This window comes from Equus asinus, chromosome 2 (assembly GCF_041296235.1).
Source record: "Equus asinus isolate D_3611 breed Donkey chromosome 2, EquAss-T2T_v2, whole genome shotgun sequence".
Taxonomy (NCBI): domain Eukaryota; kingdom Metazoa; phylum Chordata; class Mammalia; order Perissodactyla; family Equidae; genus Equus; species Equus asinus.
Window position 1 is genome coordinate 87,821,044 of NC_091791.1, and position 25,475 is coordinate 87,846,518.

At 53.0% G+C, this 25,475-nt stretch overlaps 1 protein-coding gene across 1 annotated transcript in view; it reads left to right on the forward strand.

The window, feature by feature from the left end:
• DRGX (dorsal root ganglia homeobox) overlaps nt 1-21,670 on the forward strand; it is a 33,266-nt gene extending 11,596 nt beyond the window's left edge. The window contains exon 6 of the mRNA XM_014841571.3: nt 19,390-21,670. Coding sequence (XP_014697057.2) covers nt 19,390-19,655 — 266 coding nt within the window. The 3' untranslated portion in view covers nt 19,656-21,670. The remainder of the gene's footprint in view (nt 1-19,389) is intronic.
• Nucleotides 21,671-25,475: the final 3,805 nt, after the last annotated feature.

Consider the following 25,475-nt stretch of genomic DNA (forward strand, 5'->3'; position numbering starts at 1 on the left):
TGAAGGAGGGGCAAGACAGCCAGACTGCCAGGCAGGGAGAGTGGGACAGCATCTGGGGCTGGGAGACCAAGGGCAGTAAATCTGTCACTCTCCTCTTCGTCCCTCACCACTCCCCTCTCGGGCCCTTCCCTAAGCTTTTCTAGCTGGGCTCTGGCCCCTGGGGCCTGCGCTGTGCCTGCTGGAAACAGATTTCCATTTGATGCTGCTCTTGCCATGGTGATGGAGGAGCTTAGGGCGTGCAGGAGCCTGCAGAGGTGACAGAAATCACAGCATGCTTACCAAACTAGGGTCCATCTTTGTGCATCGTGGTGGCACTGCTTGGGAAGCCTGTGCATCCCCATGAGAAATCCTTCCTGACTACAGTTGGGGATGAGGCATGCTGGAGCAGGGGACACGCTCAGATGTTTCCAGAGCCTGGCAGACGAGGAGAGAAATGAGCATGTGCAGGCATTGTCTTTGCTTCCCCAAATACAGAGGAGCTCTTGCTCACTTTTGTTGAGACATGTAGCCTTCTTGGTCTATTTGTCATTTTCCCACTTTTTTTTTTTTGCTGAGGAAGATTAGCCCTGAGCTAACATCTGTGTCAGTCTTCCTGTATTTTGTATGTGGGATGCTGCCATCACGTGGCTGATGAGTGGTGTAGGTCCACACCAGGGGTCTGAACCCTTGAACCTGGGCTGCTGAAGTGGAGTGCGCCCAACTTAACCACTACTCCATGGGGCCAGCCCCCATCATTTTCCCACTTTTGAAAGGTGCTGGGAAAAGGCACATTTCTCTACTGTCAGAAACATTTATGCAAGGAGCATGCTAGGGGACACCCTCACATCCGGGCTGGGCAGAGTTGGGAGGGGGGACTGAGGAGCACTTGCCATCAAAGGTCAGCTATTGCTCAGGCCAGCTGATCGTGTCCACGTGGGAATGTGGATGCAGCACTGCCAGAATGTTGAATTTTCAGGACCAGCTGGAACTCCAGATTTTTATTTGAAATATTCCCATTTTCAAGGGTTGCCTTCAAGTGTTTGGGCCAAATCGGCACATCCTTGGTCAGACCAGCCTGTGCCCTGCCGTTTTGTGAGGGGAGCTTTTCCTCTGCCCCCTCCCATCTCTGCTTTCCACATTCTTCTCCCTGCACACTCAGCTCCTCCTCGGGCCTTCACCCCAGCAAAGTTCCCTTCCTCATCCTGACCCCATCACCCACCAAGGCACATACCTACTGGCCTCTCTGAGCAGCTTGCTTTAGTCTCTGGTCTGCTAAGTCATGTTGAAAGGAAAGGAAATGAGCAGTTATTGAAAACTCCTGTGCGCTGCCAGGTGGTCTCACGTTATAGCCTCTTTAACAGTTGTGATAACGCAGTAAATATTATACAAGGAAGGCTTCCGGAGTTGCGCAGCTGGTATGTGGAGCTGGGATGGCTCTGAGATAAAGGCTGGTATTGGTTGGGGAACTTTGTGTTGTGAGGTATTCTGAGTTGGCAGTCTCTGGGCTGCCTTTGGGTCGGCTGGGCAGCATAGCCTCGCTCCAGTCTGGGTGAGCTGGGCGTCCCCGGAGATGTGCATGGGGAACCGGCCTCTGCTTCAGGATTTAGGCGTAAGTGTGTACCTGCAAGTCAGGTTCTAAACACCCCGGGGTCAACCCTCAATTGTTTTGCAGAACATTTGTTAAGTAGTTGGGGCCAGGATGTCTTTCTCACTCTTGCAGCCCACATCTTCCTCTCCCAGGCTTCCCCAAGCCATAGAGATCAAGTGCATAGCCCAATCTGGGCCCAAGAGAAGAGCACGCCCTATTTCCTGGGCCTGGCTCAGTGCCAGGAGCTCTGACCTGGCCTCCCTCACCTTACTTGCACCCCAAGAGGTGGCTGGGCAGCCAGACGCTGGCCGAGCTGGTAGCTACACCAAACTCTCCTTCTCTCAGAGCTCTGGCCTGAGCTCTGCTTCCAGGGGCCACTGGCCAATGAGGGGACCATCTCAGCTAGATGGGAGGAGCTTTGTTCAAGCCAGGAGGGCTACGCGGCCCCTGGCACCCATCTGGGTTTCTAAGCCCACCCGTTTTTTCACAAATGCGAAACTGAGGCTCAGGAAGGGGAGTCACCTGCTTGCGTACACCGCTTCTCCAGCTAGGTCTCCCCCATGAGGTCTAGGCTGCTCTCCACCGGCTCCTAATGCACCCTTTCCTGCAGACTCCATGCATTCCTTCATTCCTCTGGATGAGCGGGGCCCTAGGCACCTTGGACCCCCACCCTGCTTCTCCTCCACAAGCGAGGACAGCTGTGAGTCCACTTGTGCGAGCCCCGGTAGAGGGGTCTAGAGTCACCCAGGACTACCAGAGACCAGGACCAACGTGAGCTGAGCCCCACAGCCCCTTCCAGCCCAGGGATTCCAACCCTCCTCTCCAGGCCTCTGGCAACTTGCAAATGACCCGGAAGAAATAATCAAAGCGAATTTCAGTTCCTGAGTCAAACGAGCGCCCAGTCTCCTTCCCCAAGCGTATGGTTCTAGTGGGATCATACAGCCCTGGACTCATAGCAAGTGGCCTGGGAAGGCCACTGAGGTTCTGGCCCCACCCTAGACCTCACCCTAGGAGCTGTTCCCCTGAGACCAGGGCCTGGGGATCCACGCCATGGCTGTCCTGTGCCACACCAGCATCTGGCCAGCATATGAGGAAAACGCAGGGCTCCCAGTGCCCTGGGGCAGGATCAGTTCTCCCAGAGGCACAGGGAGCACCCAGGGAGTGGTCCCAGAGCTAACAGTCTGCAGAGCATGGTGATAGGTACACAGCGAACTAGTGGAAGGACTCCTAGTTGGGGTCCTGGTCTTTGGTTTTTAGGCATTGTTGTGACAGCTGGGAAGTCCTTGCCTGGGAAGCATGAGAGAGCCTTCGGGAGTGTTTGTGGGGTAGCTTGAGGTTTGTCGAGGTCCACTTTGCTGAGTAGTGGTCCTCGAAGTCTTTAGGTCCTTGAACGTAGTTTTATGACTATTCACTTGCCTGGAAATTCCTTGGCTTTCGTTGCGCTCTTGGAATACTGGCTATCCACTCCTGGGGGAGGGGGGAAGAAAAGGGCAGGCAGGGTAGCTCAGGGGCGCTGGATGTAGAGGGAATGTGTTCCAGGGGTCCCCACACCTAGACTTGCGGGGTGCGTGTGGAGCTGCGTGGTGACGCCAAGTGCCGCCTCCAGCATGAGTCGGGTGGACAGGCTGGGCCCTGGCAGCTCCCAGTGGATCTAGACTCTGCTTTTTCATCTTTAGATCACGGGAAAAGTGGCCCAGAAAATATGAAGGGGAGCAGGTCGCTCAGCTGCTTTTCTGTGCTTTGGCGCACAGACTGAGAAGTCAGCAGCAAAAAACTCCAGGTGATGGTTTTCTTGGGAAATGAGAGGGACTAGTTTTCATTCCTTGGAGATACCTGTTGAGGGCGGGGGCCAGCGAATTGGAAACAGCTGGAGGGCTGGGGAAACCAAGATTGGGCTCGAAATTACCCCCATCTTTGGACAGTCTGCACAATTTTGAACTGCCACGCATACCCCAAGGCTCAGCTTGGCTGTTCTGCCTCAGGCCCAGGGGTGAGGGCAGAGACCTTCTGGAATTTCGCTGTCTGCCACAGCAGCGTCCTCCTGAGCCGGGGGATTGCGTCCTGCTGCCGGGTTCCGGAACTGGGTCAGGAGTCTAGGCTACATCTCAGGCACTGAGCTCTGGGGATGCTCATTCAGCAGGCACAGTACTGGGGTGTGCTGGCTGCGTGGGGTGGCATGTGCACGGATGTGTCTGGATGGTCAGCAAGGCTGCTCAGGCAACAGGGAGCCAGGGGAGGGTGGGAGGCGGGCACGGCAGCCTTGAAAGGCAGGAGGCCATGGCCCCTCCAGGGTGGCTGGTCAAGCAGTGTCCACACATGGCAGACTAGCCTCCAGGCTCTACTGGGCAGGCCCCCGGGACAGGCATTGGGCTGCCCCCATCAGGGAGAAGAGCAGCTAGCTCCCTCAGGCCAGGAAGCTAACTGCCTGCTGGGGATGGAGCCAGGTAATTGAAAACCAGGCACTTGTGGGGGTTTCCTCCTTTAACTATCCTTTAATTATCAAGCAGCTGACTAGTGCAGTGGCTTCGAGCAAGGGCTCTGGGGTGGCCAGCCTGTGTGAGTCCTCGTTCTTCCATTCCCTAGCCCCCAGTCTTGAGTAAATTAGAGAGACCACCTCTGCTTCCTCATCTATCAAATGAGGATCTTGATCAGAAATAGGCCTGAATTCATAGGATTGGATGAGGAGCACCTGAGTTAGAGCATCTAAGGCCCTTGGAACAGTGCGTGGCACATGGGACGTGCTCGACAAACACCGTCATTATTAACCAGACTAGCTCTGTTTTCATTTTCAAGTGACCAGTTCCACTCACTTTTAAAAGACCCAACGAAATGTCCGCTTCTCCCAAACTTCTCCCGTATCTCTAAACTTTACTGCAGTTGCCATTCCCCGTTTCCTTGTAACCCTCACTGTTACAATGTTGGCAATGATGGGGGCTCCTTCTGTCCCTGGGAGGGTTTCCTGGTTCTAGCACCCATTCCCCCCCATGGGGCTTCACGGGGCTGCATGTGTTGCGCTTTGCATCCTGGGATGGTCAGAGATTACCCGTCCTGGCCAGGCATGCAGTCGGTCTTTCATTATTGGGGGTTCCATGGAAACTCTCAAAGAAAAAAGCAGCAGGGCCCTGCCCCATGCCGGCAGGATTTGCATAACAATAGTGGGTGTCCGGAGAAAAAGGCTTAGCAACACAAAGAATTTTCCTGCGCTGTCTTAATGGCCAGCCTGTGTTCACAATTCATTAATGCAGAGGAGGTTATTAATGGCCGAGGGAGGCACTCGGGTCTGTTCGGGGAAGCGCGAGCCACAGGACCACGGCGTGCTGGGGGCGGGACAGCCACAGTCAACAGAGGCCCTGTCCCCGGCGCACTTAGCCCCCTGCCTCTAACCTGTGATTCAAAGAGCTGGGTGTGAGGTGGGAGCTAATCACCGCTGCCCGAGGAGAGCTTTCATCCCTCGGTCTGCGCTCACACCCGGAGCACAGCCACTCTCCAGTGCTGGGTCGGGCAGCGCGAAGGCCGAGGCATCTCGGCTGACTTTCCCGGAGAGGGGCGGGAGGAGGGCAAGGCAGGCGTGTAGGGACACTCAGTCTCTGGTGTGGCTCCCCGGAGTCAGGCCTGAGCTGAGCGAACAGCAGCAGAGCGAGAGGATGGGGTCAGACCCCATCTTAGGCTCCCCTCCACATCCCCTCCTGGGGAGGAGAGAGGGCCCCTCCGCCGTCCCACCCCACGTGGGATCCGGGATGGGAGGAGCCTGGAGGCAGACAGATGGGGCCCCACCTCCGTAGCTGAGCTGCGTCGGTCCATCCAGGCTCAGAGGACTGAAGGTGATGCTGTGTGTAGGGACCCCGCCCCGTGCTGGCATGCAGTGGGCGCTCAGGAGATGCCAGCAATCGGAGTAGCATCGCGTGTGTGGGGATGAGGGGAGGCGAGGGGCAGGGGTCTGTGCTGGGAAAGGGTCGGGCCCTGTCCTTCCTGAGAGCAGAGCCCCTTAATTAGCCCAGGAAGTGAATGATTTTAAGCATTCACATAACCACCCTCTGGACTTGCCTATGCCCCAGGGGCCCCGAATCCCGTGTCCCTTTCTACTCGTGTCACTTTTCCTGGCCCTAAATGAGATGCTATGCTGACTTTTATGGTAATAGGGCTTAGCTGTTCCAGACACTATTGTCTAGTCTTGACTTTTCTGAACTTTACATGTATATACATATAAATGGAATTGTACAGTGCACATCTTTCAGGTGTGGCTTCTTTGGCTCAGCATTATGTTTGTGAGATTCATCCATGTAATTAGGTTTAGTTGTAGATTCTTTATGATATTTTATGCACATGATTATCTATTTTTCCTTTCTTTTTTTTGTCTGACTGTGCTGGTCAGCACCTCTAGTACAGGATGGAACAGAAGTGGTGATAATGGCATCCTTGCTTTATTCTATCTTGTTTTGTAAGATATATTTTTTTTTTGGTGAGGAAGATTGGCCCTGAGCTAACCATCTGTTGCCCATCTTCCTCTTTTTTCTTTTTCTCCCCAAAGCCCCAGTACATAGTTGTATATCCGAGTTGTAAGTCATTCTAGTTCTTCTGTGTGGGATGCTGCCACAGCATGGCTTGATGAGCAGTGGGTAGGTCCACGCCCAGGATCCGAACCTGTGAACCCTGGGCCTCTGAAGCGGAACGCATGAACTGAACCACTCAGCCACAGGGCTGGTCCCTATTCTATTTTTTATAACAGCTTTATTGAGATATAATTCACCATTATACCATACAACTCATCCATTGAAGGGGACAACTGAATGATTTTGAGTTTATTCAAGGAGTTGTGCAACCATCATTACAATGAACATTAGGATACTGTCATCACCCCATACCTATTGTCTGTCACTCCCCGTTTCCCCGACAGCCCCAGCCCCAGGCAACCGCTAAGATTTCTGTCTCTATAGATTGTGGCCATTCTGCCGTTGCTCTTGTGGCATTTCATACAAGTGGAAACGTACACTACATCATCTTTGTGACGGATCCTTGCCTATTCCTGAGCTCAGGGGGAAGCTCTCGGCGTTTCACAATTGTGTTTGCTGTCTTCTTTTTCCTTCACATACCCTTTATCAAGTAAAGATATTTTCTTCTTGCTCTGGTTTCCTAAGCATTTTAATTATTATTTAAAAAAATCGTGAATATGAATGGATGTTGAATTTCATCCAATACTTTTTCAGCTCTTAAGACAATCACATGATTTTTCTTTCTCAATATATTAATATAGTAAATTACGTTGATTGATTTTTTTAATGTCAAACCAACTGTGCATTCCCGGAATAAACCCAAATTAGATGTGGCGTGTTATCCCTTCTATGTGTAGCTGGATTCAGCTTGCCGATATTTTGTGCAGGGGTTTTGCCTCTGCAATCATGAAGAGATTGGCTTGTGATTTTCTTTTATTATAATCTCCATTCCTGGTTCTGGTATTGTTTTCCTTTACCTCAAAACGAAGTGTAAGATAAGTGGCAGCACTACCGCTCAGCTGTTTTATTCCCTCTCCTGATGCTGAGGCCTGGCTGGGCTCAGCCAGAAAGTTCTCCTGCTGCTTTTGCCTGGAGTGTCTCCCGAGGTTGCAGTCGGATGGCAGCTCGCTGGTGCTTACCAGATGGCGTCACTTCCTTTTCTGGTCTTGGCAGGGATGTTGGGAAGCTTGGGGTTCTCTTTTTCTCTCTCCCCATGGCACGTTTGGTGGTTGATTCCCAAGAGTATAAAAGCGGAAGGTGCCAGGCCTTCTCAAGGCTGCACTCAGAACAGACACAGTGTGGCTTCTGGTGTGTTCTATTGATTAAAGTGGGTCACAGGGCCAACCCAGACTCGAGTGGAGGGGCCTGCACACAGGCGTGAGTCCTGGGAAGCTGGTTCATTGCAGGCCCTCTCGGAGACTGGCGGACACAGGCATTGGGGATACTCTGGCGTCTTGACATGAGTTTGGGGGTTTTTGAACCTACCTTACTTCCTGATCTTGACTATAAGCCCCTCAAGGGCACTGGCCATATGTCACTCCCCTCTAGGTCCTTCCAGGCCACTCCCTTCTGCCCCCAACACGGAGTCTGGTGCAGAGTAACAGGTGGTGGAGTTTGGGTAAAGGAGGAAAGAAGGTCGTGCTGCTCTGGGCCTGGGAGATGGGCCTCACTCAGAAGGCTCCAGTCCGCTGGCTCTGGCCTCCTGGACCTCAGAACCCACTGGGCCCTCCTGTCCTTCATTCAGGACTCGCTGAGCACCCCACTTTGTCAGACTCTGAATCGGGAGCTGAGCATCCGTTGATGAATTAGACACATCTCTACCCACAGGCTGGGGCCTGTGTCTGGCTGGGCTTGGAGAGACAGACGGGTCAACAAAGAATTCCACCTCATGTGACACAGTCATGTGCTCTCATAGAGGAGAACAAGGGCATGCGAGGTGAGGGGGAAGCCCAGAGGAAGGAGGAACTCTTTTCTCTGTAGGAATGAGGAGGGCTTTCCAAAGGAGATGCTTGAGTTGGGCTTGAAGGAAGCATAGGAGTTGCCCAGAGGGTGAGAGCAATCCAGGCAGAGAGAATGGCATGTGCAAAGGCACTGTGGCTGGCAGGGCTGGTATGTTGAGGAAAAGGCAAAGCATAAGGTTTGATGGAGCCAGAGTCCTAGGAGAGGACAGCATGGCTTGAAGGTGAGCCCAAGTTCTGGAGTCAGACCGGCCATGGTCCATAACTGTCTCCTTCTGGTTATAGTGTCAACTTAGGGCAGACTCCAGTCTCGTGATCTGTGAAATGAGGATCCTGCTGGCCATACCGAATGGTGCCTGTGATTGGAAGGGTGTGTATCTGTGTCTGGCACATCCAAGAGTCCAGGAGGTGGTGGCAATTGTTGTTAGGGTTGTGATGATGAGGCTGAGAAGTCACTTGGGGGTCTGGTTAAGGTTTGGGTCTGAACCTCTGGGGCCAAGGGTCCTGCTTCCTGCAGGCACTTGCCCCCAAGTGGGAGAGGCTCCCAGCCTCCAAGGGACAGTTCATGAGGTCCTTGGTGTGTGCAGCTGCGATAATACAGCACAGCCCTCCCGGGGCCCTGGCTTGTCTCTGAGGGTACAGATGTTTGGGGAACAGAGAATCAGAGGGGCAGAACATGGTCTGTCCTCATGGGGGAAGTGGCTGGGTCAACCCTAGGCCCCCCATGCCCAGCTGATGTCAGGAAGAAAGAGTAAAGAATCCTAGCACTTGAGATTCAGAAGGAGTCTCTTTGAGAGTATGTTACCACTGCTTCTCCAGAATACAGTGAGGGAAACTGAGGCCCAGAGAGGGGATAGGACTGCCCAAGGTCACGCAGTGCATTTGTGTGAGGTAGGACAACTCAGGGACCCAGGTGTCCTGCCTTCCAGCCCCCCACGCCCTGTATTGATTCTGTTCCTTTTACAGGCACCTGCTGTCATTCTCTGGCTTTAAAAACTGCAGCTCACTTTCCAGAAGCCATTTCCTATGGGTGCTGATGGGTTTGCCCTTCCTGCTAATCAATGGGGCCCTGGAGTGCAGGGAGCTGAGCACAAGCTTTCTGGCCTGTGCCCAGAGGCAGCGGGAGACGCAGCCTGTGCATCCAGAGCTCAGGCTGCTGCTGGAAGGAGGGAGGGAGCACAGCGCTAACTGGCATGGGACTGCCCCGAACATGTGTTCCTCTTCCCCTCTGGCTGTGCCAGAGCCCTTGGATCTGGGTGCTGTCACTATCTGTTTACCCTTCAAAGACATCCAAGCAGAAACGGGACATTGGTGCTGGTCCTGAGACTATCTCAGCACCAGGAATGGTTGGCTGAGCCCACTCCCGCCAAGGAGCGTTTGCTGAGTGAATAAGCAGGTGTCGAGACAGTGGTGGTACATATGATAGGTAGAATTAAGACATGGGTGGGATTTAGCGTCCATTCCACCAGAATCACCTGCCAAATTCACCTGGAGACTTGGGCGTTAATCAGATCGGGTCACTTTGTCATGACCGCAGCTTTTCTTTCCGTGGGGCATTGGGGAAACTTAGAATCTGAGAGATAGACACTTTGAGGAACTGAAATATGTCAGCTGGTCCGGAAAGATAGCTTTTCCTCCCTTTCTTCCTTCTCCAAATCTTTGAGTCTTTGCTTTGTACCCAAATGGGACATTTTAGTTCCGGCATCAGGAGGATGGGGGTGGGGTGGGTGAAGGGCACTCAGAGCATGTTTGGGAAATGAGGTGGGAAGGAAAATAAACACAGCTCCTGGCGGAAGGGACATATAAGCCATTCAACAGAGAGACAAGCGCTTCCGGGTTCCTTGGTAGAAGACATCTGGGAGTGAATTCAACCCCGTGTGTCTGACCGTTGGTGAGCACACTCAGCCACAGCATCTGAAAATCTATGCTTAAATATTGCAGGCATCCACCAACATCCCACTCAAACGTTCCGTGTCAACTCTCGGAAACCGCTGTTACGAATCACAAAATATGTTTGTTTATCTATGGTACTATGAAGCAAAGAGAGATGAACTACGGTATTTGCATTAAATGTCTCCTAAGTCCACACACTCATTTCCTTGTTCAATTCTGTTACCCTTAACCTGACCATTCTACAGGAAATCAGAGTGCGAGCCACTTGGAACCAAAATTGTAGTTCACGTGCCTCTATGGTGAAAATGTGCTATCGGCAGAGACGAGACAGAACTAACTTAATTTTTCCTGTCAGTCTGTGTAGTAGATCAATTAAACTGCCAAGGAGATCAAATATTTCAGACTGTATTTATTACATTAAGTATTTATGTTCAGGCCAAGCCTTTAAAGCATGATGTCATATAGGAATGCAGGCCGATGAGATCAATTCGGCAGAATTTGCTGTAACTTAATGGAAATCTAATTGTGTGTTTTAATTTAGCGTCCGGGAGGTAGTATGTTTTCCAAACAAAAGAATTTTCAGGCTGCATTTAGGGCCAGATGGCTCTTGCACAGACTTTAGTGACGGCACATGTTGTGGGGCCGGAGGGAGGAAGTCATGGCCTTTTTGGGGGTCCGCTGGCTGGTGGCTTGGTTGCGTCCCATGCAAAGGGACTCACTGCCTTTGATCCCCACAGAATGGGAGATAGATGGAACGTGCCTGGTGGATTTTCCATGGTGCTTCCTCAGCTCCATGTTCGCTGGTCAATAACTGCAGTGCGGACTGAGGCCATGAGCCCTCGTGGAGTGGCATGCAGGGTGCTGAGGACTCATCTGTATTCCTCAGCGACTGCCATGGGACTCTGTTCTAGAAGAGAGCATCCCTTCCCATCATCCGAACGAAAGGAGACCAGAAATTACGAGTCACAAAAAGGACACCATTTTCATGAGCGTAATACCTGGCCAGTTTAGAAAGGATGCCAAATACAGTAAAACACACGGAAGAATAAAAAAATCACATCACTCGTAACCTTAGTACCCAGAATCAAATCACTATGAACTTTTGGTATTGGTACATTTGTTCTCTTCTCATTTATAAATATATAGCTCTAATAAATTTATGTATTTTATAACTTACTTAGAAATTAAAAAATTTTAAAAGTTTAAATTTATAAGTATTTTACATTTCTAAATAAATTTATGTATATATACACCTATGATCCCATGTTATATGGCCATACATATACACATCTGTACTGTGTGTATATATGGACGTATTATGGATATATGGATATATACGTATACACATATACACATATACACATATATACATACAAATACCAAAATGGGATCATATTGATTTACTGTTTCTTAACCTGCCTCTTAAACTTAATATTTTATTATATTTTTTTTCATGGCACTAAATATCCTCCTGTAATACAAGTCTGTCATAGCTTCAGTGCGTTCTCTATGACTCTAACCTGTTCAGTCAATTCCCTATTATTGGGCTATTCGGTTATTCATAGCTTTTCGTTGCCATATGCCACACTGGGACAACTTCCTTTGTAGCTAATTTAATTTTTAGCCCATTCATGATTATAGCTTTTTGATAGATTTTCTTTTAAAAAAGAAAGAAAATTAGAGCCCCAAGACTGGAAATCTATTAATTAAAAGATGAGACTTTTGAAAGTTTGTTTCGCTTACTCCTCAAAATTTTGTTGGCAGAATAAATTACTCTACTTGTGGTCAGGTGGGAAAGGCTTCACGGAGGAACCGACAGAGCTGTGGAAACGGTGGAGGGACTGTGTGTAACGTGGAGCGGAGGAGCTGCGCTGAGGATGATGCTCTGGGCACGATCATGCATCTTGCAGCCGATCTCGGGGTTCGTCCTGAGTGTCCTCCGGGGGATGCTCGGAACAAGCTGAGCTCTTCAGCTGGTCGCTGAAACGAAAGCTGTGAATTGTGACTTAGACTTGCCCTTTAATTTGTGTGGGGTTATGGACGTAATAGTTGTTCGAGGACTTGGTACTTGGTGTTCTATAGGATTTCTCCCACAGGTGGCTCTGTCACCTCCTCTTACAGACGAGAAAGCTGAAACTCGGAAAGATGATGAGAAGTCCCATGACTGGTTAGTGGTGGAGCCAAACTCCAAAACCCACTTTCTTCTGCCTCAGCAGGATGCACCCGGCTTTCAGGCCACAGAGAGGTCTTCTCATCATTCTCATTTTATAGGATTTTGATAATGACAACTCAGTTTCGGGGTAGACATGTTCTAAAGTGTCATTGCCACCTTCCTGACGCAATTAAGAGAGGTGCTGGGCCTCTCTCATGACTGACTCAGCGTGGCCCGTCACCAACAGTGGCAGGCATGGCGCAGTGTTCAAACGTCATCTCTTGTGACAGGTCCTGCTGTCGCCCTGTGCCGCTCGCCCATCCTGACGGTCCTGCTTTGCTTGCCCATGTACTAAAGGCTCCAGGTTATGGCGCATTTTGAGTTTTTTGGCTGGCTTGGAAATTTGGGTCTCTTTTCTCAGTATTCCTCATCCACGTGTTTGCCATTAGCAGCCATGTTTCTTTCTAGTTTGTGGCGGTCTTGTAAGTGCAACAACTTTAATGCTGGAAGCGTGCTTGGGAGGATCTTTGAGCACTTGGTGAGGGCCTTGCGCCTGCTTTTCATGGGCAAAGGGCATGCACTTGGGGGTCTGGGTGTTTACTTGGTAACTATTTGTTCGTCTGTCTCCCTGAGCACCGCAGAGGATGCGTCTCCGTCTTGTTCCTTCTGGGTTTCAGTAGTGCTCCGGGTCGATGAAGTGGTTCGGGCCCCAGAGGCCTATGGGAAAATCTGGTGTTGCTATGGGTACTTCGAAATGATGGAGAAATCTAGAGTCAGTTTTAAAAGGATCCTCCTTGTGGAGATCATTTTTTTCTTCGTTAAAAAATGATTACAGGAGTTAAGAGAGATGCTAGTGTTGGACAATTTAGGTTAGATTGAAATCAGTTGAAATTCTGAAAACATGCTTTAAAGTTGGAAGGAGAACTCAGTTTGATAATTCACATCCTATTCTGAACCCACTCCATTTTTGTTAAAAGGGGTTTAAAAATTTATCTTTTCTGATAGCCCATATTGTACATGAAGATTCTCTATGACATCTTGTCAAGGGGGCTTCAGGGTGTTATGAGCAGAAACCCATCACCCCCAGAGAGCTCTCTGCACATGCATAGCATGCTGATGGTAAAGAAAAGAAAACCTTTCTTTCTCTCACTTCCGCCCATTGCTTCTATCCCAGCCTCCGCAGCTAGAGAGAGAGAGTGAGGCAGTGACCTCATATCCATTGTGCCTTGGGCTCCACTCAGCTACATAGCACAAGTTCTTTCACTTTTCACCCCTCCCACCCTTCCTCCTTTTCTCCCTCTGGTCTGATGGTCTGACTGTGACAGAGGCGAGAAGGACTTTACCCTCCCTTTTTCTGCAGGTTCTGCCTCTGTGAAGGCAACCCACAACCGTATGGCATCACTGTGAGCTTATTGTGAAGTCATGCTGACCACAGGCTCTACTGCTGAGCCATGTCCTCCTCTGTATAGTTGGATCCTCGGCCACAGATCATAGACTTTACACTTTTCCCTGATAAACATCGTCGCGTTAGATTTGCCTCCTTGTTCCCTTTTGATCTTGTCTGTTGCACAGATCGCCTCTCAGTCTTGCCTGTGTCTACGTTCTGGGTTGGCACATCTTCCATCTTCTCACCCAGGTAAGGGCAGGGCAGAGAGAAGACGGCTCCCAGTGGTTCATATTTCAGCATTCCTCGACGTGGCTGTTTAGACATTTATGAGTCCACTGATAAGCAGTGGCCCCCTGTGATGGACACGTGAGCTCCTGTTTAGACTTGGGGTGTAGAGGAGGAAAGAGGGTGACATCTGTGAGGGGCAGTGTACCAAAGACTCTTGTTGGCCTGGGTGCCTCTCTCAGGGTCTGCCGCCCTGCTGTGGGAATGCCTACCCGGCGGGCACGGGGCAGAGTCCTGGGCCAGAGGCAGGGCTCTGGGGAGGCGTACCAGCCGTGCAGCGCTTCCTTGGGGGCTCGGTGAGTAGGGTGGGTCGAGGACCTGCCCAGGTATGTGAGGTGGTGTGTGGCCGGGCATGTGCGCGGGGCCCAGGGGACTTCGGAGGTCCTCACCCGCTGGAAGAGCCAGGAGGCAGTCTCGATAGCCACAGGCATCCTCCCCTTGACTGACCTGAACTCTCCTTTGGCTCTTATGGTTTTGTTTTTTCAAATATTTAATCTAATTTATATATTTATTTATTTTTTGTGAGGGAGATTGGCCCCGAGCTAACATCTGTGCCCATCTTCCCCTATTTTACGTGGGATGCTGCCAGGGTGTGGCTCGATGAGTGGGGCTCGGTCCGTGGCCGCTGAAGCCGGGTGCGCAAACTTAACCATGACGCCACCGGGCTGGCCCCTAATTTAATTTTTAATTATGGTAAAATACACGTAAGGTACAATTTACTGCCTTAACCATTTTTAAGTGTACAGTTCAGAAGCATTACATACGTTCCCATTGTTGTGTAGCCATCATGCCCACCCATCCCCAGGCCTTTTCATCTTCCCAAACTGAAACTCTGGCCCCATGAAGCAACAGCTCCTCATTCCCCTCCTCCCCCAGCCCCTGGCGGCCACCGGTCTACTCTCCTTCTCTATGAATCTGACCGCTTTAGGCTCCTTGTGTAAGCAGAATCGAACGACATTTGTCTTTTTGTGACTGGCTTAGTTCATATTATGATGTCCTCAAGGTTCAGCCATGTTGTAGCCTGTGTCAGAATTTCCTTCCTTTTTAAGGCCGAATAACACGCCCCTGTATGCATAGTCCTCACAATTTTTAACCACAGGGTCTCGCAGAGCGGTCGGACTCATCTGGTCCTCAGTTTCCCCGTGTCTCTAGTGTGGGGGTGAGCTAGATGATGTTCACAGCCTCTTCTCCCCTCTGCAGCCTTGGTTCTGTGAGATAATTTATTTCTCTTGCCCTCTGAGTCTGGGTTTTGCAGGCCAGGGGTGTCATTATCGGTGGCTTTCTTGGGGGCTCACCCATAGCAGGTGCCACCTAGCAGGTGTCAGCTGCCTCGTCCCAGGGGCACTCCTTCATCCTGCAGGTGACGTCTTCATCCTGGAGTCACAGACCCTTTAACTCCCTTTTTGATGCTTACCTTGGAGCGAGGCCTTACTGGGGGCAAGAATCAGCCTGCGACACGGTAAGCCCACCTTTGGCGTGCTGGCCTGACACGGGACCAGCTGCCTAGGGCTGAGCCTGAGGACTGTGGCCCCTTCGGGGTCCCTGCCAGCCCACAGCCCCATGAAGTGCCCTCAGATCTCCAACACCTGGGCTCCCCAGCCCCTTGCAGCCCCTCCGCAAGTGTTCTGGTGCGGGGCCCTCTAATTTCAGTCTTCTCTCCTTTTAACATTCATTTAAAATTAAAATTACGGTTCTGAGTTTTAAAAAAATTCATATTTGTTGTAGAAAAATGAGAAAAATTCTAGAAAAGACAAAGAGAGGACAAGCTTCAGTCTGCCCACTGCTGAGGGGGTTTGCTATTCTTTCTGTTTTGATCTCTTCACCCATGAGCTCCCCTTTGGAGGGGAGGAGGGCCTCCCCCAGGGGGTGGGTGCCGGCCCTCAGGATGGCTCCCAGTGCTCGTGCACAGGCACAGTCCTGGCAATGACCGTGCCTTCTCGCAGAGCCCTGACTGCTGTCAGTGTGCCGCTGTGTCTGTGTGAGAGCCACCAGGGGAAGCGGGACAGTCGGGACCCGGGAAGTGACCCAATGTGACTCACTGTTGCTGGAAACGTCACCAGGCTTGGGGCCGGCCAAGGTGTGGGCTGTGGGACGGGCTCCCAGAATTCCCCTTGTCAGCTTGGCATCTGTGGTTTGTCTCACGCACATCCTGGCAGCTGCTGCCCACTGGATGGGCCCCTGGGTCAAAGCTGAGGCCTGAAGTGACGGCTGCATTGTCACCTCCTAGTACACTCCCGGAGGAGGACGGAAAGGCCACCAGAAGGTTCTGGTTCCACCTCTGCAATGAACTGTGCAAACGTGGGCCAGTCACTCCTGGAGCCTCTGTTTCCTTACCTGGAGAGTGGGGATGAGTCGTGCATGTTCACCCCTCAAGGTGGCCAGAGCGGTGATGTGAGCCAGCAGCGGGGCTAGTGGCTGGTCTCTACAGGTGGGAGCCGGGGCTGCGCGGCCTTCGTCCTCCCTCCTTTCTTCTCTTCCTCCCTTCCTTTCTCCCTCCTTCTCTTCTTTCCCTCCTCCCTCCCTCCTTCCACAAATATTTCTCAAGGGCCTGGCCCGTTCCAGGCACTCTGCTAGGTGTTGGGGACAGAGTAGTGAACGAGACAGAAGGGAACTTGCCACCTTGGGAGCTGACGGTCTTGGGGGAGGCTGTGGGGAGACAGACACCATACAAGTCAACAGCCACGAACAATCCCCCTGCCATTCGTGGCCAGTGCTGCGCAGGTGTGAGCAGCGGGCTCTGATGGAGTGCGAGCAGGGAGCCGACACTGCGTGGGGGTCCTGAAGGGCTCACTGAGGAGGTGACATCCCTGAAGGCTTACAGAGAGACAGAGAGGTGTGAGCAGAGCTTTCCAAGGCTGAGGGAGCGTCTCTTCGCTCACAGGCAGAGCCTGGTGAAGGGCTCAAGGCGGAGGAAGGCATCCTTTTTCCCAGACAGAGGAACACGGTGGTTAAGGAGCTGGCCCTCTGCGTGGGTGCAGTCCAGCTCTGCTACTCATTATTTAACCTCAGTCTCCCCATCTGCAAAAGGGGATGATGACAGAGCCTACCTCTTAGAATTGTCCCCAAGCCGAGATGCGTGAGGCGTGACGTGCTTAGAACCTGGTACCCACGACTGTTGCTCTAGTCAGTGCAGCTCCCTCCTAGGCCTTTGCTGGGACGCTGGTGTGAGCATCTGGAAGGAGGCCTGGGCGGCATGTAAGAGGGAGTAGGAGCCGAGGGCTTGAAGGCTGCGGGCAGGAATTTGGATTCACTCAACAAATGTGGCTTTTGGCTCAAAAATACTGCCTAATTGCAATGCTGCTTCTTCCAAAGGCAGTGAGCACTGTCAGAAGGAGCCGAGAGACTGGCTTTGCTGGCCCTCCCTCGCCAGAGAGGGGGAAGTGGTTGGCCTACCCACATGGAGCCAGTGGCCATGGTGACCCAAACATCAATGTCAGGCACTACATCCCAGCTGTTCTTGGCAGGGCCACGGTGGGCCATCTCCTGCTCCCCTGGTGGGATCGGACTCTGCAGCTAGCCCAGGCTGGTGGGAGGAGGTGGGAGGGTGGGGTGGAGGCCGTGGGGATACGTGTCTCCTCCAGGGGTCACACATGGGGGGGGTCCCCATCTGACCTATCCAGGGGCTCAGAAAACCTCTCAAATAATGTCATGCTGGCAGCTGAGTCTGCCCACCATGTCTGGGTGCAAAGTCTGTGCGACTCCTGCCTCCACACCTGCTGGTGGTGGGCTGTTGGAGCCCAGGGGTGTCCCTTAAGGATGGGCATGGTGTCGGCACTGCTCAGTTTTCCCCTCGGAGCTTAAATGGCCAACAAGACCACAGATTCCACAGCCAGATTCTCTAAACCCCCCTACACACACACACCTCCCTTTCTCTCTGTTTGTCCCCATCTCAGAAGTTGCACCCCCATTCAGTCGGGTGCCCAGACCCAAACCTGGCATTGCGTGTGAATTCTTCCTTTCCATCACCTTCTACCTGTAGTCCAGGAGCAATTCGCACAGGCTCTAACCTTCAGTGTAAATCCAGAGTCTGGCCACCTCTCACCACCTCCCCTCCAGCCACCTCGGGCCGAGCCCCGTCCACTGGGCCTGCATTATCCCAGCAGCCTCCTGCCCTCTCCCTGATCCAGATAACCCTCCGCACCCTCCAGTCAAACTCACTGAGGCTGTCTTGCACTGTGTCCTGCAAGGCGGCCTGGCGCTGGGGCTCCCTGACCCCTTGGCTACCCCACTCGCCTGCATTGTCTGGCTTCAGTCCCTCTGAACTCCCTGCTGCTCCCTGAACAGGTGACTCTGTCCCCAGCTCCGTGCCTTTGCTCTCCTCTTCTCCTAGCTGCGTGCTGTGCTCTCTCCGGGACATGCACACGGCTGTCTCTCTCTGACTCGCTGCACTCAGGTCTCTGCCAAGCATTGCCCTCCACTCACGGTTTCCATGGTGCTGACCCCCGCCTGCCTCTGCACTGGGGATGCTCAGGCTCCCGTGTGCCTGTCCCCAGAACTGGGCTCCCTGGGGCCGGAGTGCTGCCGCCTTCTTCCTGCAGATTAGTCACTAGGGCCCAGAACAGCGCCAGGTGCTCACGGGGTAGCCATGGAATAAACGCATGATTGAGGAGGACGCCTGAAGAGGAAGGCTCCTCAAACCCAGCCCAGCAGAGGGTCTGTTCTTGGAGTGGTTCATGCAGAGCTGGCCTGCAGGCTTGGGGCTGGCACTTGTTCCTGAGGCCCGTTCCATACGGCGGACCTGTGCTAAGTGCTTTCCAAACCGATTCCTTCAGAAGTTCTCAAATCTCCTTTCACGGTGCCCTGAGGGTCTCAGTTAATTTTTCAGGACACTCTTGGGCCACAAGAAATACCTAATGGTTCTCTTCCTTAAAGGGTTAGGTCCAAGCAACTCGGTAAGTATTTAGGTCCCAACAACATAGTAGCTATTTGAAGTATAATATTTATGAGTCAAAGAAAAATAATATTTTCCTTTGATTCTTAAATAGCCATTGTTACTTTCCGATGAGCTGTGTGCCCTGTGGGCCCTGTGCGGCTTCTCCGACCTTGGAATCACATTGGACACCATCACCCTCATTTTATGTTCCATGTGGATTTTTGTGTGGTGCTTGCAAAACATTGCAAAACTCAGCTTCACAAAAATATGACATCCTTGAGAGGAGTGCAGCGTGATCTCGCGTTAGAGCTAGGAGCTGCCTCCAGTCAGCAGTTTGTACGGCCTCTGATGGATGTGGCTGGGTGTCCCTTGACTTCAGAAATTTAGCACATCCCTCCAGTGCCCCTGTGAATTCTTAGGGATGCTTGGGCAAATAGTTTGGGGAGTGTGGGATTCCTTCATTGGATCCTCATAATGATCCTGTGAGGTAGGTGTGATTCCATTTTACAGAAGGAGAAGCCAAGACTCAGAGAAGCTAAGATACTGGCCTAAGGCCACACAGCTGGTTGGTGAGGGAATCAGGACTGACTAGGCTCCCTCACTCTCTGACAATCCCTTGGACAGTCAACTGGATCTCTTAAACTGTGCATCTTTGGGGTCCTGAGCACTTGTCGTTGCTCACTTTACTGTCTAGAGCCACAGTCAGTCAGCCCCTTGGCCCCACCCCAAGTTCTGAGAGACAGAACGTGGACAGTGACGGCAGCCTGTTGTTTTCTCCCTCCAGGGGGCCCGCTGTGCTCCTGCTGCGTCCCGGACACCATGGGGCTCTCCTTCCTCCCCACCTACGGCTGCCAGAGCAACCGCACAGCCAGTGTGGCTGCGCTGCGCATGAAGGCTCGCGAACACTCGGAGGCCGTCCTGCAGTCAGCCAACCTCCTGGGCTCCAGCAGCAGCAGCCCCAGCCCCGCAGCCAAGCCGGCGCCCCCCGACGGCAGCCAGGACAAGACCCCCCCCACCAAGGACCACAGCGAGGGGGAGAAGAGTGTATGAGGGTCCCGGGAACCCACGCCAGGCGCCCTCCCCGCCCCCTGCTTCTCCCAACCTCAGCCCCCGTGGAAAACTCTCCTAAGAGCAAGGAGAAACTTGCAGCCCAGGGCCTCCTCGAGGACCCAGGAGGGGAAGGAAGATCGCAGCCCCCTTGGCATCTGGAGGGTGCCTCTGGAGTCCCGCCGGCGGGGCTGTGTTGTCCTGGCTTCTTTGGTGACAGGTCCCCAGGGTACTCAGAGCCCACCCTGTGGTGAGACCCCTGGGGTCTCCATCCAGGTCCAGAAGCACTGGAGGGAAGTGGAGCTGGTCATCAGCGCCTTCCTGTTCCTTTCCTGGGCCACCTTTGAAGGACTCGTCAACCCCGAGAACTGTGGCACAGTCGTCCTTGGGAGATGCCCAGGGCTAAGTGTCATGCTCTGAAACGGGACCGTCCCCGTTACATTAAGAACCAGGAAACTGCTGTAACCCCGACCCCCTCTTGTTCCCCTCCACCAAGACGAGCAGCAACGCCCTCCTTTCTCCCATTGGAGGATGTTGGTTGGGCGCTTGGTTGGGTCGGAAGGTGAGAAGATGTCGGGTGGGAAGGGGCTGATGCCACACAGCCTGTTCTAGGGGTCCGTGGTGGCTCTGCCCCTGGCAGTTTCCACTGGGCACTTCCGGCCAGGGAGGCCGGGCCAATCAGACAGGCCATCAGCTCCATAACCTGGGGCCACCATCTTGACACTGCAGGCACAGAGCGAGTGTGAGCCCCCCAACAGCACTGGACTAGACTCCAGGTCGGTGGGCAGTTGACCAATCGGGAAGCAGTGTTCTGTCCCTTGGAGGAGGAAGGACCCCCAGGACTGCCTCTGACGCAAGGACGCATCCGGATGAACTGCTTTTCCTAAGGTCCCTGGCACATGGAGGGGCCCCCTTAGTGGTGGCTTTTTTTTTTTTTTTTTTTTTTTTACTGAAGAAATAGTGGGAAATGAGACGAGAATGGCATATGTGCAGAAATGGAGCTTGGGAAGAGGGCTTCCTTGGGGCGTGAAGAGGATTCATTCCAAAGGGCCAAATTTCATGGGGATTTCCGTTTCCGTCTAGCGTGTGTGTTTTCTCCCGTGTGGATGGTCAACTTGAAGAGCTCAAAGGGGAAATGTGCAATAGTGTCAGCTGTGTCCCTCTGGCGGGGCGTCTACCAGAAAGGTTGCCATCTTTGATGGTTTCCTGATGGTGTTTCCATGCAAACCGTCACTGCTTTCAGGATATTTTCTGTTTGGTTATTATAATCAAAAGGTTCTCCCTTCAGATCACCTCTTTATCCTTTTTACCCTTTCCCCCAAGAAGACCCCCAGAATAATACTCCTCAGTGCATTGTGCCTCGTCTCTGATGACCGCAAAGCGTTGGATAAAATACACTGTCTCTTTAAAAAAAAAAAAATCAGCTCCTTCCTCTTGCTGTATTTTGCTTGTTGAGTATAAAGATGATGCGACTTGCCAAAAAGCAGCGAAGTCGCTTCCACTTCTTCCCTGTAATTACGAATGTTCTGTGGAACGATGTAAGCTTCAGCCCTTATGTACACTAACTCTTCAATCTAATTGTTTGATTAAACTCGTATTTCCTCCAGAAAGGTACATAAATAAGTGAACTGTTGAGCAAATTAAGAATACTTAACAGCATTGCATCTGAAAAGTAGTTACGCTGATTAAATTTTGTGTCCTTGAGGACGTTCAGGAAATTACTTTTGATCGTCAATAACACAATTAAGTAAACTACACACACATTAGCATGAATAATTGATAAGAAATTATGTATTACCACGAAGCACTGATTTAATAATTCATGATGCGACACTCTAGTGACTGTGCAAAACTGGGTAACATCAAAAAGTCTGCCTCATGTTCCTGAAAGGAAAAAAAAAAAGAAGCACCAGACCTCTGCAGAGATGGAGTCCTTAGTTTTGTTGTACAAAGGCAAAAAGTAACCATGCATGATGTAGTTTCTGTTTGTTTAAATACCCGAATAAATTTAGAAGAGTTAAAAAGAAAGACAGAAAGAGCGCTGCTCCTCTCTTTGTTCCTCGTGGCCCTTGGGCGCCAGGCCTGGGCCGGGGCGCTTCTCCGCTTTGGTCAGCGCGCAAATGGAAATGGTGGAGGGCTCTGAGATCTTGGTTCAGGAACCTTGTAGCCGATGCCAGGACAAGACAGGGCCTCTGTGCAGGCTGGTGCCCTCCCTGAGCTGCCGGCGCCCGCAGGACTCAGCCTTTTTGTCCTGGGACAGACAGAAGGATGGACGGATGCAGCCTCATTGGGGATGGCATCCTGCTAGGACCAGGAGCAGCAGTGGGGGTGGCAGGGAGTTGGAGGTGGGCAGCCCTGGCATAGGACACTGGGGGCTCAGAGGCCCCGGTCCCCATCCCGCGGTTGGCACTCTATTTAGGATACCCAGCGCTTGGCCTCTCAGTTGGGCAGAGAGACCTCCCTCAATAACTGGTCCCCATTTGTGAAGCCCCTGCCCCTGCTCACACCTGGGAACATGACAGAGGTTAGCTCAGTCAGGCCCAGCTATCAACCAGAGAGGTAAGTCTTACTCTCCCCATTTCACAGATAAGGAAACCGAGGCCCAGGAAGGTTGGACGACTTCTCCAAAGTTACACAGCTGGTAGCCTCCCATGGGAAGAGGGAGAGCTGGGCCTCATTGCCCGCCATACAGGGAGTGCTAAATAAGTGAATTAACGAGATTAACTGGGCTCGGTCTTAGGGGCCAAGAGGGCAGTGGAGGCCTACCCAGGGTCAGTGTGTCCTGGCAGGTCTGGCAGGTGGAGAGTTGGGGTAACTATGCTGTGCCTTTGCTCACTGTCTCTGGGCTCTGTCTTGGGCTGGCCTGTGGAGCAGAGGACGGGCCACCCCACCATCTGCCTCTCCTGAGTCCTGCCTGGCAGGGGCAGAGGTCGCCTGACCCCACTTTGTCCCTGGCCAGCACACCTGGCCTTTGCATCTGTGCCAACCTGTCCAAGGGCAGACCCAGCAGGGGTTCCCAATGTTGATGGTGCTCAGAGCTCCTGGGCCCCTCAAATGGCTTTTCCAGCAAGAAAGGGCCCTGGGAAGGGGCCAACCACTCCACATCATGGAAACTCGCTCTCCCTTCTTCTTAAATTTTTGGCTTCACCAGGAAAAGCGACACTTTTTGAATTCAGAACCTGAGTGAAGTGGTTAAGAGCTCATGCTACCTGTTCAAAATCCCACCTCTTCCAGGCTGTGTGACTCTGGGTAAGTCACTCAACCTCTCTGTGCTTCCATGCTGTCTTATGTAAAACGGGGACCATAATGGTACCAGCCTCATAGCGTTCTTTGAAGATTACATGAGTTGGTTGCTAACTGGCGCAGAGGAAGTGTGGTATGAATGCTAGCTCTGTTCCACCAAGCCTCGTACACGTCAAGGGCTTGAAGACGTTTTTCATGTGAAAACTTCCCGTTCTCGAGAAGGAAACAGGTGGGTTGGCTCTCAGAGCCTGTGGATGCGCCTTTCCCGGAAAGTCACGCCCTCCCACTTGCTCAGAAGGGGGATGTGGCAGTCCCCAATCCCTCCGCAGGCTCGTTGGTGGCTGAGAGCGTGGCATCCGGATGGGGACCTGTGGTGCTGGGAGGCAGGTGTAGGGGGCCGGGGCGGGGGAGAGGGAAAGAGGATGTCTTAGAAAAGCCTCTTTAGTTGCAAGTAATGGGAACTACCGAGGTCAGTTTTTTGTGAGAAGGATATGAGCTACGCCGTGGAGCTCAGGATGGCTGGGCCTCTAGCCCTGGGACTCTAGTGGGACAGGCACCCAGGGGCAGGGCTGTTGGTCCCTCCGTCCTTTCTGCTTCTCGCTGGCTGTCTGCTCTCTTCTTCCCCCTGCAGCTCTGCACCTCTGCTGGGTCGCTCGCAGGTTCCCCAGGTGGAAGTTCACTGTAGTTTTGGAGTCCTTCCGGACCCTGGGAGAACGAATCTGCTTGGCCCACTTGGGCCGGGCTTTGGCGATGTGTTTGGATAGACCAGGATCTACCCCCTAACCCAGCAAGCAGGACACTTTAGAGAAGAGGGGCTGCTCCCTGCCTGGACTGTTAAGTTGCCTCTTTTTGAGACACAAAGCAAGGCATCTCGGTGGGATCAGCATTGTCTGGTACCCTGGAAGCATCTTGTGTCTTCTCTTTGCACTCTGTTGGGTGGGCCAGAGGAGGCTGGGCCTCAGGGGTGAGCCTTCTCTGGCTGCTGCAATGTGCCCTCTGCTCTCAGGCCTCCAAGTCGGGAGGACAGCCCCTGCTGGGCAAAGCTGCTTCTTTCCCGAGCCCGGCTGTGGGCGGGAGACGGGCCGTTGCTCTTGAGTGTTCTTGCTTGGGACTCGGGCACTGCCCCTCCCTCCTGCCTCTGGTTCCCCCGCCTCAGCTGGGTGCATCTGGGTACCAGCACTGGGGCAGGAACCCGGAACTGTCAGACAGTGCTGGGGCTGCGGCCCGGATCAGCTGGGTGCCCCGGATGGCACAGTGTCCCTCTCCTGGGAGGCCTGTGCTGCTGGCGGGAGAGGGCTTTGCCAGCTGTTGAATGGCTGCAAAGCCGTGTCTGGGCTGCACTAGTGGGAGGACACTCATCCGGCTGGAGCAAAGGGTGCAGAGAGTGGGGCAGGCATAGGATGAAAGGACCCAAGCTGGGGGCCCACCGGGTCAAGGGCTGCCTGGGCTCTGCCAACGGGGCAGGCACTCCCAGGGAGCAAGTTCTCATGCCTCCCCTCGGCAGAGAGGAGTGGCCTTAGCCCTGGCCCTGGAGACCCTGCTTTGAGGCCGTTTGAGTTCCCCATACGTGATAACACCCCAGCAGGATGGCGCTGGTGTGAAGTGGGCAAAGTACCACAGGTCTGGCAATCAGAGCCCTCAGGTCAACCCTTTCTCTGACTCTGTTAGCTTTGTGACCTCGGGCGAGCTACATAACCCCTATGTGCCTCATTTCTTTATCTGTATAGGGGAAATAATAATCCCAATTTGGATGTCATAGGCTTGCTGTGAGATAAGGGAGATGCTGAGTCTGAAGCAGATTGTGATCAACTGTCAGGAGAACAAGGTCACTGGCAGCATGTTGAGACCACACTGTTGGAAGCTGCTGCCCGCTGCAGCAGCCCTGGCCTGGCCCAGTGCTGCCGAAGGGCAGAGAGGAGGCGGGCGGCCAGGAAGTGAATTGTGCAGACCCTCCCTTGGGCTTTGCAGGCCTTGCGGCCCCTCCCCTTCCCGAGGTCTGGATGGGGCAGCGAGAGGGGCTAAGTGATTGTGTAATGGCCACATCTGTCAGCGCTGGCCAAATGGTTTTCCAGGAGTCAGCGAGCTAATGGCCCCGCAGCCGGGAGAGAGCTCTTCCTAAGTGGACCACTCCATCTACGGGAACAGAAGAGCGGCGTGGCCCCAGGCCGCCAGGACTCAGAGAACAGCTGCTCTGCCCGGCAGCCTTGAATTAGCACCCCGGTCCCACTGGCTTGCCTCGCACCTGCTGCCAGGGGCCGGTATGGCGGCACGGGAGCCCAAGTGGGGGTGTCGCCAGACCTGGCCTTCAAACCAGGACCTGTCCCCCCCACTGGCTGTAGGACCTCAGCAAGTCCCTTGCTGTCTCCAAGCCTCAGCTTCCTCATCTGCAAAATGGAGGCAAATGAGGATTAGGTGGGATGAGATGATCTGGGGTGCCGTGCTGGCACTCGGGGTTACGGTTGCAGAGGAGGGCCCAGAGCTCTCCCAGGTGCTGATCAGACTGATAGGGCGGAAGAGCCCTGTGGGCCCTGGAGACACACCCAAGGGTGGAAGGGATGCTGGGGCACCAGGCGTGCTGTG